This window comes from Planococcus citri, chromosome 1, assembly GCF_950023065.1.
Source record: "Planococcus citri chromosome 1, ihPlaCitr1.1, whole genome shotgun sequence".
Classification (NCBI taxonomy): domain Eukaryota; kingdom Metazoa; phylum Arthropoda; class Insecta; order Hemiptera; family Pseudococcidae; genus Planococcus; species Planococcus citri.
In genome coordinates this window covers 76739415-76756203 of record NC_088677.1, presented here as the reverse complement: position 1 = coordinate 76756203, position 16789 = coordinate 76739415, and the positions used below count along the sequence as shown (strand labels likewise).

The 16789-nt window shown below is 35.8% G+C and overlaps 2 protein-coding genes across 2 annotated transcripts in view; both read left to right on the top strand.

Moving 5' to 3' along the window:
• Positions 1-16789, top strand: part of LOC135833529 (serine/threonine-protein kinase/endoribonuclease IRE1-like) — a 328041-nt gene that overhangs the window by 219979 nt on the left and 91273 nt on the right. The window lies entirely within an intron of this gene.
• LOC135833499 (transient receptor potential channel pyrexia-like) lies at positions 1372-4636 on the top strand. Its single transcript, XM_065347368.1, has one exon. It carries the CDS (start codon positions 1481-1483, stop codon positions 4436-4438), a length of 2958 nt encoding a protein of 985 aa, XP_065203440.1. The 5' UTR covers positions 1372-1480; the 3' UTR covers positions 4439-4636.

The window sequence follows — 16789 nt, the reverse complement described above, 5'->3', positions numbered from 1 at the left end:
ATAGGTTTATCTACCACTTTGAAAAGCTTTACACAGTCAAATTGCAGCACGCCCTGGCATTTCATAATGTTCAAGCATTCATGAAGAAGTCACTATCCCTCCTCGATCATAGATAATGTAGTTCTACATCATGAAAATTGCACGAGCAGAAGTTGTCGGTGAGATTGTGTCTAGCTTATGACTACAGGATTCAGGGGATTTGAGATTCAGTAAAAAGCTTTCAACTGTTGTTCAACCACAACTCTGAACTTTTGAATGTTTTGAGAAATTCCTGCTGAAGTTGATATTCTTTCTCCATATTTGTCAACAAATAATTACATCCCGCAAAAGGTTAGTGGTACGATTGTTTTTCTGCAGAAGTATCGAAATAGGGTTATCTACCACTTTGAAAAGCTTTACACTGTCAAATTGCAGCTGTTTCTGGCATTTCATAATGTTGAAGCATTCATGAAGAAGTCACTATCCCTCCCCGATCATTGATAGTGAAGTTGTACATCTTGAAAATTGCTTGAGCAGAATTTGTTGTTTCCAATCATGTTATTTCATGATGTTGAACTACACTATCAATGATCGGGGAGGGATAGTGACTTCTTCATGAATGGTATTCATGCTCTGTTTTTTCGGGTTTTTATCGAGACAAGTGAATCAAATTTTCAAAAAATCGCTCTGGTCCACCATTTTCACACCTTTCATGATTTCATTTTGTGAAGGGTCTACCATCAATATGTTTATCCAAAAATGGAGCATGGGTCCAATTTTTTTATCCCAACTTTTTTGAAAATTTGACCCCCAAAAAGGGGTGGGGTGTTCTTTGGGGATATGCTTTCACTCATTCAGTACACCTAATGATACTATATCATTCAGTTCCATGATTGACCTCATTGGGGTTTTTGCTTTCTCGGTTTTCAAGGAAAATTAAATAAATCGGTACGGCTTTTACGAGACGGCTTTAAGGGGCTGGGGGGCAAACTGTGGGTTAAAGTGATGCTTGTGATGATCTAATTCAGGAAATTGAAAGCATTTTCACCCAACATCTCAGGATTAGCCTGGGTCTTTAAGGGTTAATCCATTATTATCAACAAAATTTTACCATCATCATTTGGCCCCAAATTTTGCAAATAAGGTAATCTCTCTCAACTCTATGAAGGTTCGATCGCGACATTCTTCATGATAACTGATGTGATTTTCGTTGATATGGTTTTACCGTTTTAGTAATCGATTGACGCAAAACAAAATGGAAACTCACATTTAAACCACCGGGCTACAGGAAACGTTAGATAACAGCATCCTTTCAAATTGAAGTAAAATATGCAGCAACGTTGGCGCATATCATCGATCATGAATTGCATTTTGTGGTGTTCTATTTGTATGTAGTTTTGATGTGATCGCGTGCTGTGAATGTAATCGTGCATGTCTAGTCGTTCGTTCTTTTCGTGCAATGTATTAGTTTCATAGTGATCTGTGATCAATTCTTAAGAAAATGACGAATCAAGAAGAGCTGCTGTCTGCGTTCAAGAACGAAAGAATTATTCAATTCAAAAACCTCGTGAGATATCGCAAGGACGTAGAGGTTGATTATTTTTATGGAGAACCAGATAATGGAACGTTATTAGATTTGGCCTGCAGATCCCAGGAAAAGAAGAAATACGTTAAACTACTACTAGAAGAAGGTGCCAAAGTTTGGCACAAGGATGAGAAAACTGGTAAATTTAAGTTACATGAAATTTTAAAAAACCAAGATTTGTGGAGCATTTTCTGGCGCGCTGTATACCGCTCATCCGATTATTATGGACGTGTAAATGCCAATGTTATGGAAATGGCTGTTGAAGAAAACGACCTAGAGGCCATTGAGCTTCTAGCCCACTCCTATTCTGTAGGAGTACCCCAATCATATTCAAAGGAAAATAATAGTAAGTCCAAGTTCATTAAATGGTTTCGTGAGCATCCACTCGATATACACCTGATTCTGCTCCAAGGAAGCATTGATGCAGTTCGGCTGTTCATCAAGTACTTCGACGTGGACATGGAATTACAAACGGATTCTCTGGGACGCGTTTTTAGTTGTCGCGAAGTAATATTACAAAAGTATCCGGAGCTGGAAGTAGACCTGCCAACACAATCACTAGGCAAGCTCCATGAAAGTTTATTTTTTTATTTAGAAAAAGGTCATCCTGAATTATTTGTCAGACGAATAGCCGAGATTAATGCAGAAATTCTGAATGAAGGTAAACAAAAAGAGTCTATGTTTACGTATGTACATGTAGCATGCGAACGCAATTATATTGGCGTGGTGGATGCATTGTTGAAAAAATGGGTTCACCTGAATGAGCTTGCATATTTCGATGAATCTGCACAAAATGTGACGCCAATAATGCTGGCTGCTTTCAAGGGTCACTGCAAAATATTCAAGAAACTACTTGCAGAAGCACCTGCAGTTCAGCTGGAAAGTGACGGAGGAAGTGGATCAGTTTTTCATTCAATCGTGCACGGTATGCATTTTATGCAGAATCGCAATTGCTCAATTGATGGTCACCGTAAGATACTGGAATACCTTGAACACCAACTGCCCGGCAACACTCCATTTCATCCTCTGGGACTTGGGTACCCTTTCTTTCTAGATAGTGATTACACAGACGAAAACAATAATACAGCTCTTCATTACGCGTTAAAATACAACAACGAATTTGCCATCAAGTTACTTCTTGACGCAGGGGCCACACTGTACCCAAAGGATGGGGCTGTCTTGACTTGGATTTCAGCTAAAATCGTAGAAGGCTATTTCGATGACTGCATTCTTTCAAGTAGAGAATTTCCATCGACCCGAGATCATAAGGAAAGCTCAATAATATTTCGCTACGGAATATTCTCACAACTAGACCTACTCATTGCTACCAAACGAAAAAAGAATATCTTTACTCGATTCGAACCAATAATCGAGTTCAGAAAACTATTCGCGCATCCGCTCACAAAAAGCTTGCTCTATTTGAAATGGCGTCTCGTTAGAAAATATTACTACATTTATCTGACATTCTATTTATTATTTTGTTTAAGTTTAAGCACGTATATTTTCCAAATTCAACAGTGTGTAACATCGTCGACCAATTCTAACGGTTCAACCGGCTCAGGATCAACTGATAGAGCAATTAATCGTGATGCATCTCCGATTCTATGTGACGTATCATTGTGGATGTGGGCAATAACATTGCTGCTTTACATCGTACTTATTTTACGAGAACTGTTCCAATTTTCTGTTTCAATTCGAAGGTATTTCGGTATACCAGAAAACTGGTTAGAAATCACGACGATCGTGGTGGTTGGTTTTCTCTTCGCGGATGACTCCAACACGCATTCAGCCGCAATCGCTATTCTGATATCGTGGATCGGGTTAATATTATTACTCGGTAAGCTACCGTCACTCTCAATCTACATAGAAATGTTCAAAACGGTGGCGTCGAATTTTGCTAAATTACTGCTTTTATACTCGATTTTAGTCGCATCTTTCGCATACAGCTTCTTCATTTTATTTAGAAATAAAATCAGCGGACGCGCATCGTCGCAGAATCAAACTAACGTCGATGCCATAGATCGGACGAATGAAAATTCGGTGAATTCGTGGCAAGACCTGCAAATGTCGTTCATCAAATCGATTATTATGATGACAGGCGAATTTGAAGCTTCTACTTTACCGCTTGATTCAAATTTTAGTTGTGGCCACGTGTTTCTCATACTTTTCGTCTTTTTAATCTCTATGGTACTTTACAATCTACTTAATGGTTTGGCCGTCAGCGATACGCGCGGCATCATGGAGGACGCTGAATTAGTTGCTTTGATATCTAGAGCAAAAATTATCTCGGATATAGAACGCCTAGGCCTTAGCATTCAATTCCACCCTGCTTTCAAATGTAGAAAGGTTTATGCATTTTTGCGCAACAAATTATTCTACAAGGTACTCTTTGATGAAACAAATCTGGTTTGTGTATACCCAACGAAAAATAATAGAATTGAAATTGAAGGTCAGCATTTTGGCAAAATGCCGTCCACCATTGTAAGACATGCCGAAGAAATTGTGGAGAAACGAGAACAATCCAAACTGGCCAAAAATGAAAATGAAAATTCGTTGACAGATGTCGCAAAAAACAACCCATCCGATTCCGAACATCAATCCGTTTGCGAGCAAATACGCAGTCTGAAACTTGAAGTCGACTCTAAAATTTCTGCACACGATGAAAAATTATTGCAAAATGTTGATCAACGATCTGACAAAATGATGAATAAATTACTCGACGAGAAAATAAGCGATTTAAAACTTGAAATCGACGCTAAAAATGTAGCACGCGATGAAAAATTATTGCAAAATGTTGATCAACGATTTGACAAGATGCATAAATTACTCGAGTTTGTTTTGCAGGAAGTTAATTTCCTGAAGAATAAAGATTAATTTTTAATTAGGGAATTAGGTAAGCGTATGAATGAATGAAAATTCGCTTTATTGTTAATAAAATAAGTTACATTTTATCCAGATAAGTACATTTATTATGTGTACTTTTTAGTAAAATTATCCTCATTCAAGTAGGTCTGGGTACACATAGGTATACCAGTTTGTTTTTCATAGCATTAAATTACACGTAGGTTAGGTACACAGTTCATATTTCCGTTAATTTTCGATATAATTCAAGATGTTTTAATGTATTTGTAATTTATTCTACATACGAATTATACATTTATGAAACGAATGCAAAAGTACGTTTTGTTTCATTTCTCTTGCTTTTCAAGTTGGAAACTGATTAGAAAATGTATTGTGTCACCTACATCGCGTCGTTTTTGAAATTTGTTTTTCGTTGTGTTTTCAAATCTCAAATTGAAAAAAAAAGCAATGTCGTAAATTTTTCTGCATTGAAATTTTTTAAAATTTAAGAATTTTCTACTTGTAAAAAGATATTTACACTTTTCAATTCATTAGGTACCTAAGATTCGCGATTCATCGTTCCTATAATCGATTTTAAACGTTGAGTATAATAGTAATAAATTTTTAGCGGCCGAAGTTGATTACAACTCTTTCTGGGGTGATTTGAAATCTCTGGAGAAGTGGAGAAAAGCCTATTTTCACTGGAGGCTTCACATCTGCTGGGATGTAATGTCAATAGATTCGTGAAAAATTCGCCAAAAGTCGAAAAATAATTTTCAGTACCTCAAATTTTGGCTGATTCTGTATATTGGGGTCTTTTATCGATTCTCCTTTATGGCGCATTTGACTGTCTTCACAATTTTATTATTACTGAAGGTGTTTGCGAGCAAATACTACAAAACTTCGGCGATAGCTAGTAGACTGCAGTGTGATTGACCTTCCATCAATTTCTTCCCCATTTTGGTCTCATACATGCGAAGAAATAAAATTTGAAAGAAAAGTGCGCTGTCTTTGAACAGGGTCCTCTACCGACATCCATCAAATCTATAAACGTTTTGGGATCCTAAAATGGGTATTTTGAGTAGTTCCACCATCAACCCTGGATATATGTACCATAATATAAGCTTTATTTACCTTTATTCTAAGGAAAATCAGACTAATTAAAATTGAAGTCAGCCCAAAGAAAATTACTGCCTGAATTTGGAAACTGTCAAGAACTAACAAAACTGACTTTTTGTATAAAAAATAATGCTATTTTAGTTTTTGATCAATGAATTTTCAAAACTTTCTCCTTTGCTTCGTTTGCGTCATAGTCAATAGTCATCGTCGGTCGCGTCAAATTTATCCCATGTTGGTGCTATTTCTATTTTTTGATCTCCGATTTGATAATTTTTGCAAACGGCGTCAACTGACTAATGGTAAGTAGATAACGAACTTCCTTTTCGGAGCTTTCCGTTTAACAAACAACGCTTCTGTTGTCAGCTCCCCCCCTCCCATTGCTTTTGCGGTAACTAGAGACGTGTTTTTAGAATTTTTTAAGAGAGATAATTCGTTGATAGTATGATATATCGGAGTGTAATTTTTCATGGTTTTCACTTGGAATGAGCAGATAATTTGAATTTTAAGAAGTGTATCAACTTGATGACAAAGAAAGTGTTTTCGGAGAGTTTCAACCTTCTAAGAAGGGAACCTTTTACAACTCGTTTACTCCGATCGAGGAGAAATTTGGCTTGGGCTACTGAACGAGCATGTCATTTATGCCGCTGAACCGAATTTTCAGCTGCCTGAGTTGGTTTTTCAATTGTTGGCTTCAGTGCTTCTTCAGCGTTATGGTTGCAAAGCCCAACCTTTTGCTGAAGTTTTCAAAGTACGAGAACTTTCTGTCAAAAATAGCAAAAAATCTCGACTTCTGTCAAAATTGTCGAAAGGTCCCGGATTTTTAATTATGTAAATTGATAAAAATTGTAGCTTTTTTGCAGAAAATTCCGAAAATTCTGAATTTTTCCCTCCTAAAATCATCTACAAATACCACTCGTGACAGAAACATTACCGAAAAATCTCATTTTTTCGACAAAAATTGCAAAAATTCATAGTTTTTTGTCAATACATCCGTTGGAAATTTTCAAAGTCCTGCTTTTTGTCGAAAATTGTCAATAAATCTCGCTCTTACGGAAAAATTACTAATGATTGTAGTTTTTGAAAGATAATTTCAATGGAGCACGAGAGAAGCTTTCAGGTTTCTGCTGAATTTAGTCAAAGTGACTTTTATTTTCTTGGCGATTCGCCCCAACACACATAATATGGCTTTATCACACAATTATTTTAAAAAAAATAATAATAAGGTGGCAATTTTGGTGCGTTTCACTTTTTGAAATATGTATTAATCCATTATTATCAACAGAATGCTACCGTCATAATCTCGCCTTAAATTTTGCAAATCGTCTCTCTCACTCTATGATATGGTTCTTTCACCGACATTTTTCATGATAACTGATTTTTGTAGATATGGTTTTACCGTTTTAGTAGTCGATTGACGTAAAACAAAACGGAAACTCACATGTAAAAACACCAAGCTACAGGAAACGTGAGATTTCAGCATCCTTTCAAATTAAAGTAAAATATGTGCAGCAACGTAGGCGCATATCATCCATCCTGAATCGCATTTTGTAGTTTTCTATTTGTATGTAGTTTTGATGTGATCGCGTACTGGAAATGTAATAGTGCATGTCTTGTCGTTATAGTTCTTTTTGTGTAACGTAAAATCAGTTTCATAGTAATCTGTGATCGATTCTTAAGAAAATGACGAATCAAGAAAAGCTACTGTCTGCGTTCAAGGAGGGCAGAATTGAAGATTTCGAAAAACTGTTACAGTGTTGGGACGTAGACGTCGATTATTTTTACGGAGAGCCAGATAATGGAACGTTATTAGATTTGGTCTGCAGATCCCATGAGAACAAGAAATACGTTCAACTACTAATAGAAAACGGTGCCAAACTTTGGCACAAGGATGAGAAAACTGGTAAATTCAACTTACATGAAATTTTCAAATACCAACATTTTTGGTTCACTTTCTGGCAAGCTGTATTCTGCTCACCCAAATCAGGAAATCAAAATACCAGTGCTAATATCATGAAAATAGCTGTTGAAGAAAACGACATCGAAGCCATTGAACTTCTAGCTCACTCCTATTATGTAAATACACGCAAATCATATTCTGAATATCTGGACAAGTTCAATAATTTATGGTTCAGGGATCATCCAGTAGATAAACACCTGATTCTGCTCCAAGGAAGCATCGATGCAGTTCGGGTGTTCATCAAATACTTCGACGTTGATATGGAATTTCAAACGGACTCTCAGGGACGTGTTTTTAGTTGTCGGGAAATGATATTGCAAAAATATCCGCAGCTAGAAGCAGAGCTCCCAATACGATCACCGAGCGATTTCCCAGAGATATTGTACGCATCCCTAAGAAACGGTGCTCGAGAATTATTTGTGAGGCAAATCGCCCAAGTTGACACAGAACTACTGAATGAAAAACCATTCGCAGATGCAAAGTACACGTACTTACATTTGGCATGCGAACGCAATTACATCGACGTGGTAGAAGCGTTGTTGAGAAAAAACGTCCAACTGAATGAAAGTATTCAATATTGCAGTGGATTTGGACAAAATGTGACGCCGATAATGGTGGCCGCGTTCAAGGGTCACTACGAAATACTCGAAAAACTCTTCATCATAGCCAAAGTTGAACTGCAAAATGCATTAGGAAGTGGATCAGTTTTGCATCAAGTGTTACACGGTATGCAAATTAAGCAGTATGACAGTTTATCAACGTCAACTGACAGTCATCGTAAAATCCTGGAATTAATTCTAAAAGTGCATGATCATTACAGTAGAGATAAATTAATTATAGAACGTTACAGACTAGATATAGAATACACAGACAAAAGCAATAAGACTGCTCTTCATTATGCGTTGAAATTCAACAACGAATTCGCCGTCAAGTTACTTCTTAGGGCAGGCGCCAAACTGTACCCGAAGGATCAATCTATCTTGACTTCGATTTCAGCTACAATCCTAGAAAGGTATTTCGATGAGTGCATTGGTTCTAGTACATCAAGAAATTTGAAGAAGGATACTTTGTGTAACCCGATAATCTTTTGCTACCAAATATTCACACAACTAGACCTATATTCCATTGCTACCAAAAGCAAAGGTAATTTCTTCGCTCAATTCGAATCAGTAACCGAAATGAGAAAACTATACAAACATCCGCTTACAAAAAGCTTGCTCTATGTGAAATGGTGCCTGGTTAAAAAATATTATTACATCAATTTGGCATTCTACTTGTCATTTTGTTTGGTTCTGAACGCGTATATTTTCCTAATTCAAGACTGTCTTCCATTAGCAACCAATCACGGTGCATCTTCGATTCCATGCGACGTATCATTGTGGATGAAGCTATTAACATTGCTGCTTTACATAATACTTATTTTACGAGATCTGTGCCAATTATCTGTTTCAAATCGACGGTACATCGGTATATTAGAAAATTGGTTGGAAGTGACGACAATCGTGGTGATTGGTATTTTCTTCGCGAATGAGTGTACGGTTATAGTGAAGCCAAGCAGAGCAGAGCCAAGCAAAGTCACTAACGTTGAAACATGGATAAAAAGGTTGACGAGACCTTTCACCAACGCATAGCCACGCTTTCAAGAATGGCAATCGCTATTCTTTAAAGCGCGGCTCTGCTTGGCTCGTCCTTCCACCTTTTTTCCGTGTTTCTAGCTAGGCGACTTTGCTTGGCTCTGCTCTGCTTGGCTTCACTATAACCGTACACTGAATCGAGTACGCATCCAGCCGCAAGCGCTATTCTAACGTCATGGATTGGGTTTATATTAGTACTCGGTAAGCTACCGTCACTCTCAATCTACATAGAAATGTTCAAAACGGTGGCGTTGAATTTTGCCAAATTTCTCCTCTTATACTCGATTCTGATCGCATCTTTCGCATACAGCTTCTTCATTTTATTCAGAAATAAAAACAGCGGACACGCATCGTTGGAGAATCAAGCCAACGTCAATGCTACTGATGGAACGACCGAAAATTCGATGCATTCGTGGCGAAACCTGCCAATGTCATTTTTCAAATCGATTATCATGATGACAGGCGAATTTGAGGCTTCTAATCTACCGCTTGGTTCGAGTTTCAGTTATGGCCACGTGTTGTTTATACTTTTCAGCTTCTTAGTCACCATGGTACTTTACAGTCTACTTAATGGTTTGGCTGTCAGCGATCCCCGTGAAATGTGCGAAGGTGCGTAAATGTATACGTTTCCCATGAGAAACGCATAGGGTATGCGTAAAAAGAGACTTTTGTGGCGTTAGTGAGCGGGTTTCCGCATTGCCACGCCTAAGCGTTTACTCTGTGCGTATGCAACCAGGCATTTCCTTCAGCATTACAGCATGCGTGAACCTATGCGTTTCTACTGACTGTACACGCGTGCGTTTTAACAAGTAGTTTACTCCTGCGTTAAGGCATACACTTTTCTCTGTATATACGCAATGCGCATCTGCCAAAACACTTTGCAGACAAAAGTGCATGTAGTTCAGCATACGTTTCATTAGGGAATTTATGCATAGGTATGAATGCATGCGTGATTGCAGTATTTTTCTTATGCTTCTATGCACTATATATCAGCATATGCGCTTTCTTATCAAATACTCAGGCAATTATGCATGCATTATGTACTATCCTTTTCTCCTGTTCATATCTTATGCATTTAGCTCTGCGTTTTGGAGGAGGTTTCTTCTACATAGGAGGGTCCTACAAAAAATAAGGTAACATCGCTTGTGGTGCTACGACAACATTATTCGTAATCCTTGTTCTTTTTACTGTAAGATAGGCCTATACGTAGTTCTGCACGCCGACAAGCTTTTTGTCGGCGGCGCGCCTACAAACAATTCAATTTTCGGCGGTAGCCTATTTCCTAAAAATTTGTAGGCAGCGGCGGCGCCCTTAGCTTGATGTGACAGAAAAATTATTGAATATAAAAATTAGCAATTTTTTTCTTGTACTTTGAAGTAAAAATCCTAACTTTGAATTTTTACTTTTTTCTTGGACCCTCGGAAGATCAAAAAAAAAATTTATGACCATAAATATGAAAATTTGAAACATGGTATTAAAACTTTAAAAGCAGAATAGAATACCAAAATTTTCAAAAATGAATTTTTGCTCTCATTTCAACTGATGATTTCCTTTCTATATTAATTTTGTATGCATTTTTGTGCTATTAAGAGTACAAGGAGAAACGAAAAATTTTTCAACTGATTTTTTCCAAAATTTTGCTCAACTTTTAACTGAAATAAAGGATGAAATAACAATTCTGCGAATTTACATACTCGTAATTCGCAGTAAGGCTTATAAAAAATTGTTATTTGTTTTTAACTTTATGGAAGTTTCAAAAATAGATTTTTTTGGTTTAGAAAACAGATAAAAATCGACTCGAGCAAAGCGAGAGCAAAAGCTTTTAAAAATTTTTATTTCGAGGGGTAAAAAAACGATGTTTTTCAGAAATTTGTTCACTTTTTTAGATCAAAATTTTATAATTGAAATGACCGGTTTTGAAAAATTTCAATTCTGAAAATGAAAAGCAAACAAGTCCGAGCGGAGTTCAATTTTTTTTTTGGTACGTCATGCTGAAAAATTGAAAAAAACTTGTACAGGGGGTGAAATGAGAATTCTGAGAGAATTAACTATTAATGAGAATATGTTTATGTTGTCGTTTCCGCATGATTTGATACTGCTGAGCACGAATATAATGTCAGATTTTCTGCTACACTTGTGCAGCCCCCCTTCAATTTTTACTATTTTTGAAATAAAGTTACTTTGAGGATATTGACTATTGAAGTCATCTTCATATAGGTAGTTTGAACTCCCTAAGCACAGTGCACAGATATTGCGTCAGATTTTATTTTACACTTACTCAGCCCCTCCAGAGCTACGTCCCTTCCTCAACTTCCACAATCTTTGAAATGGAACTACATTTACAATACTGATACATCTACGTCACTATAATGTGCAACAGAATCATTAGGTATATGAATGACTTGTAATCTCGAACCAGTGGCGCATAGTGTTTTTTTGTCCACCGAAAAAAAAATGTATTGTTCTCCCAGTAACTATTCTTATACCTGAAACAACTGATAGGGACATTTAGAAAATGTTCTCCTAGTACACACACACTCGCACTATACACAAACTGGATACATGATTGCTCGATGCTCACTGCACAAGAACTGGTTTCCGTTTTACTATTACCCTTCAACCCTCTACACGTCTTTGATTTCGATCCTGCAGATAATGTATAAATGCTGTATAGGTCGGTATTGGTCTGTATAACAGTTTAACACAATATTCACCCACATGACTGCATCGTAGGGTATTTCCTATGTCTGGAAGCTCAGCTGATCGAGAGTCTACCTAGTCATCCAAAGTCCCAAGCACCCGGAGAAATCATTATTTTCGTATGCATTATACTTAGCGCTAATTTTATTATATTGCTCTTAGAGGTGAGATTTGTCTCAGGGTGGTTATTATTCATGCTTGTGGGAAATTTGTTGAATTTTTTTGGCTCCCACTACCAAAGTAATGTTGGTAGGTAGTTGAGTTTTAAGGAAAAACAGCGAGTGGAGCCTGAGGTCCCCTCCTCAGTTGATTAAAAAATGATGAAAAATAAAAAGTTGAAACTTTTTTCACAGGAATTCCCGATTCCCACAGTAAAATTTTTACAAATAACTGCCGATGCCGCCAGTATGAAGTCCCCAATGTTACAATGAAACAAAAGACAAAAATGCAATTTTCCAAAAATTTTATATCAAATCAAACACAGAAAAAGAGTAATTTTTGTTTCCAACAAGGAAACTACCCAAGGTGTGACAAGCCGATCGAAAAAAATTTTTCACAGGCGGATAGAGCATCAAATAGTATATCATGAGTCAAAATTTTAGCTGCTGAAGTTGCTAGGTGAAAAGATATGGGAGTTTGAATATCGAAAAATCACAAAAATACACTGAAAAAAATATAAAAATTGGGAAAAAAATTCGGCACCCTGTTCGCTTCAGCAGCTAATTTTTTTGTCAACGATCTACTATCTATACCTTATATGACGCCTTATGGTGGATAAGTCGCCGCGATCTGCGTGTATCACCTTGGGGATGAATTTGTCACTAATTAAAAATAATAAAAATTGAAAAATCGAAATAACTCGTCACCCTTTTGTTTTAAAAAATCTACCCGCAGGACTTGAGTATACATAGGACTTTTAGCAGGACTTTCAGCAGGTGTATGTTTGTGTGGGGGGGGAGGGTATCAAAATTTACGTTCAAGTTTTTAGCCAAATTTTTGTAAAAAATGAGGTCTTCAAACATTTTGTGATATTATTTGAACAAGTAGACGCCAAAAATTGAGAAATTATGAATAACGTTTCACTTCAATTTTTCGTTTCATTTTCTCCTTATCAAGTTTAAAATTTGATAAAAATATATCACATCATGTTCGCTCAAAACCAAATTCAACTCTAATTCTTCAATTTCGAATGTAAATATTTCATATTATTATACTCGTATTTGCTTCAAAATTTTGAAATTCGAATAGTTATTTCTTCCCGGGGAAAAAAGTTCAAACTTGGCCATACATGATCATGTATGGTGGATGAACTCGAGCATACATGATCATACATAAACCGAAGTTTCCATACATGCTCATATTACAAAATTGTCCCCCACATGATCATACATGTCATATATGATCATGTATGATCAAGTATGATTTAGTGTAACCATGATCATGTGTAAATGCGGGGATTTTTTTTAACATGAACATGTATGATCATACTTTAAATTCGAGAATGTATGAATTTTTATAATAAAAATATTGTCAGTATAAAATATATTGGATGATTTGCTGAATGGTATAAGTACATAAGATGTGCTAAGAATGCAAGACAAATGTGAATAAATGAATTTCAGACATTTTTCCAGATTATAGACACTTTTCTAGATTATAGAATAAAATGTATGATATAAAACATGCAATTTCATACAAATGATCCATACATGAGCATGTGGGGGACAATTTTTTAGTATGATCATGTATGAAGTCGTCATACATGATCATGTATGGCCAAGTTTGAACTTTTTTCCCCGGGTTGTTGAAAAATTGAAAATGAAAAAAAAAGCAAATGAGCTTATGAGCCCAAGCAAAGCGAGGGCAAAAAATCTAAAAAATTAGTATTCCAGGTGACATAAAAACGATAGAATTCGGTTGATTTTTTTTTTGTTAAAAAATCCAAAATTAAAAAAGAAAAGAAAATGGAGACGGACCCAAGCGAAGCGAGAGTAAAAGCTCTCGAAAATCAGCGGAAATCAGTATTACAAAGATGCATAAAAACGATGGTATTCGAATGATGATTTTTTTATTTAGAAAAATTCAAAATTAAAAGAGAAAAGCAAACGGGCCCGTGCAAAGCGAGGGCAAAACTCCCAAAAATTAGTATTTCGAGAGGTATAAATTAAACAACATTTTTTTGAGTGATGAGTATTTACAAAAAGTTTTGTATTTTGCTTCGAAGTTTTAAAAAATTAAGTCAGACAAAATATTACGAATTTGAACAGTAGATACTTTTTTCAACTTTTTAAGAATCTGGCATAATGTGAAGAATTTATTATTACGATTTTTTTTCAAAGTTTTTAACAGTGTGACATAAACATACTTGATACGATTTTTTTTTTCAAGTTTTCAGAAGTCAGCATGACAACGTGGATCAACGTTGCACAATTTTCAAAAATTTCGGACCCCCCCCCCCTCACGCACGAAAAACAGACCTATCCGTGCGAAAATTACATTTCCTCAGCTTAGACATTCAGAAAGTGGGTACCTAATCTCAATAAAATTGTTAAATGAAACTAGGAAATTGCCAAAAAAAACTCACGTTTTTCATCAAAATTGTCAGTCTTATTTTTGTAAGCATTATCAAATTGTTCCAATTTTTTTTTTTTATCGTGAGATAGTCAAATTTTCTGACAAAATTGTTAAGGAGTTCCTGTTTTTTTTTTTTGGTCAAAGTTGATAGCAAATAAAGTTTCAGTAGGTATTATTTGTTGAAATCGTCAATAGGCAAGTATCATTTTTTTTGGCAGAATTGTAAAAAAAAAAATTGTAAAAAAAAAAATTGTAACCAAAGTGACCTAGAAAGCCGAATTTTGGTATATATTCTATCCCTCTCCCCCGAATTGATTTAGAATGGTTTCAAAGGTTTGTCTGCGTAAAGACTTTACATTTGGCAAAAAAAAATAAATCCAACATAATTTTCCATCATGATCTATTTTGAACTTAGCGTTATCTGGTATCTTTTAACTGCAAAATCGAGTTGATTCCAATTTTTTTCTAGTCAAATTTTCGATACCTATTTTAATAAACCTCATAAAATTATGGATGTTTTGGATTTGTTTGAATCTGAAGTAGAGAATGAGTCCAGAAAAAAAGTTGAAGTGAAAGTCATCAATTCATCATCATTTATATGTATATGTGTACATTGATCTACAAGTTCCTACCTTCTTCCCAATTTTTTAAAACCATTTTTCTTTTTGATTTTTTGGATAGGTATTTTTATTAGGGAAAAAGCTGGTCAAAAAACCACTCTTGAGAATCGGCTCAAATGTGGATAAATTCGTTAAACAGGTCAAGTATAACACACAACTCAATTTTCAGCTGCTCAACTTCATATTTACGTCTTCTGGAGCAAATTAAAAATTCTTGAGAAATTGAAAAATCGCGCTGGAGGCTCCAGAATGGCTGGAAATGGCGAAATTTGGATTTGGGGAATTATAATATCAGGTTTAGGACTTATTTTGATCATTTTTACTGATCATGTACATACTTTTTTTAAAAAAGCATAAATCACCAAAAACTGTCAATACAAATAATTTTGAATTTTTCAACGTTCGCCAAATATTGAGATATGAAGTTGGGCAGCTGAAAATTTGGTTTTGGAGGTTATCGGAGACGGACACCTCAACAGGTTCCCTTGTAAGGCACGTAACGAGATAGGTATGGTATAGGTAAATCGAATAGTTTGTTTCCAGAGGAGGCAACTGTTTCAGCTTTGTAAGGCTATATGCAAGTTAATTTCATTGCTTCAAAACAGCTCCAGCTCAAGTAACGTCAATATAGACTGAACAGTGGTTGTTATTGTGTGTAAGGGTAGGTGACCCAAGTCAAGGACGAAGAAATGACAACACTGGAAACCAGTCCTGGGTAGTAGTACAGTACTATGATACATGTTATAAGTGAGCCATGCCATTTGCGTGTATTTATGTTGGTCTTCTGCTATCCTTACTGCCTTACATCGTACATCCTGCCACATTCCATTCCAAACGTTGAAATCGCTTTCTCTTTTCTCCCTGCACACCCTTCGGCCTTCATTCATCAGCTATCACTGGTTTCATCCCTCTATTGTCCGTTGGCTCGCTGGACCACGCTTCTTGTGTTTAGTTAGTAGTTAATATTAGGTTTAGGTAGTTCGTGTTGAAATGTACTTCTTTAATTTTCGGACACGCGGTTAGGTATTTCTGTTTTAGAGTAACTAGTAAGAAATCTCGTGAAAAACGTGCTCTGATAAAAAATATGTGTGTTTAAGTAGGAGAATATTTCGTTTTTTCCCTCCACGCCATTTCTCCAGAACTTCTAAAACAGAGTATCTAATCTAACAGGTAGTGAAAGTAGTGAAAAAGTAATAGGTAATTGTGAAAATCAGTATTGAAAGTGTACCTAGTGAAAATTTGGAAAATATAATTTCAACTTTGAATACGTCTGTGTAATTCCTTCTTTTTTACAACTTGATTCATGGATTTTCAAAAGCTTTCGTCTTTGCTTCGCTCGGGCATGACTTCTTTTTTTCCCCTTTTAAATTACTGCAAGATACCTATGTAGGTACTTGAAAATGAGGTTTTTGACTCAAGTTTCAGAAATATCAAACACGGCAAACAAAAACTGATTTTTCTTGTGAGAGCAATGTTTTTTCACTTCTCGAATCCCACAGTTTACAAATCTTTTGCCTCGCTTTGTTTGCTCTGTTCAATTTTCTTTTTTATTCTCAATTTAAATTTCTAAACAATTATTCTTCTAATTTGGAAAAATGCCAGAGCTGAGAAAAATTGACTTTTCGCATTAAAAATGATTTTGAATAGTTTTTTGAATTTGAATATTTGAGAGCTTTTGCTCGTAACTTCGATAGTTTTCTTTCGAAATTGGTAAAAAAATTACTGTTTCAATAATTTTATAAAATGTTGAAGACTAGTGACATCAACTTCTCCAGTTCTC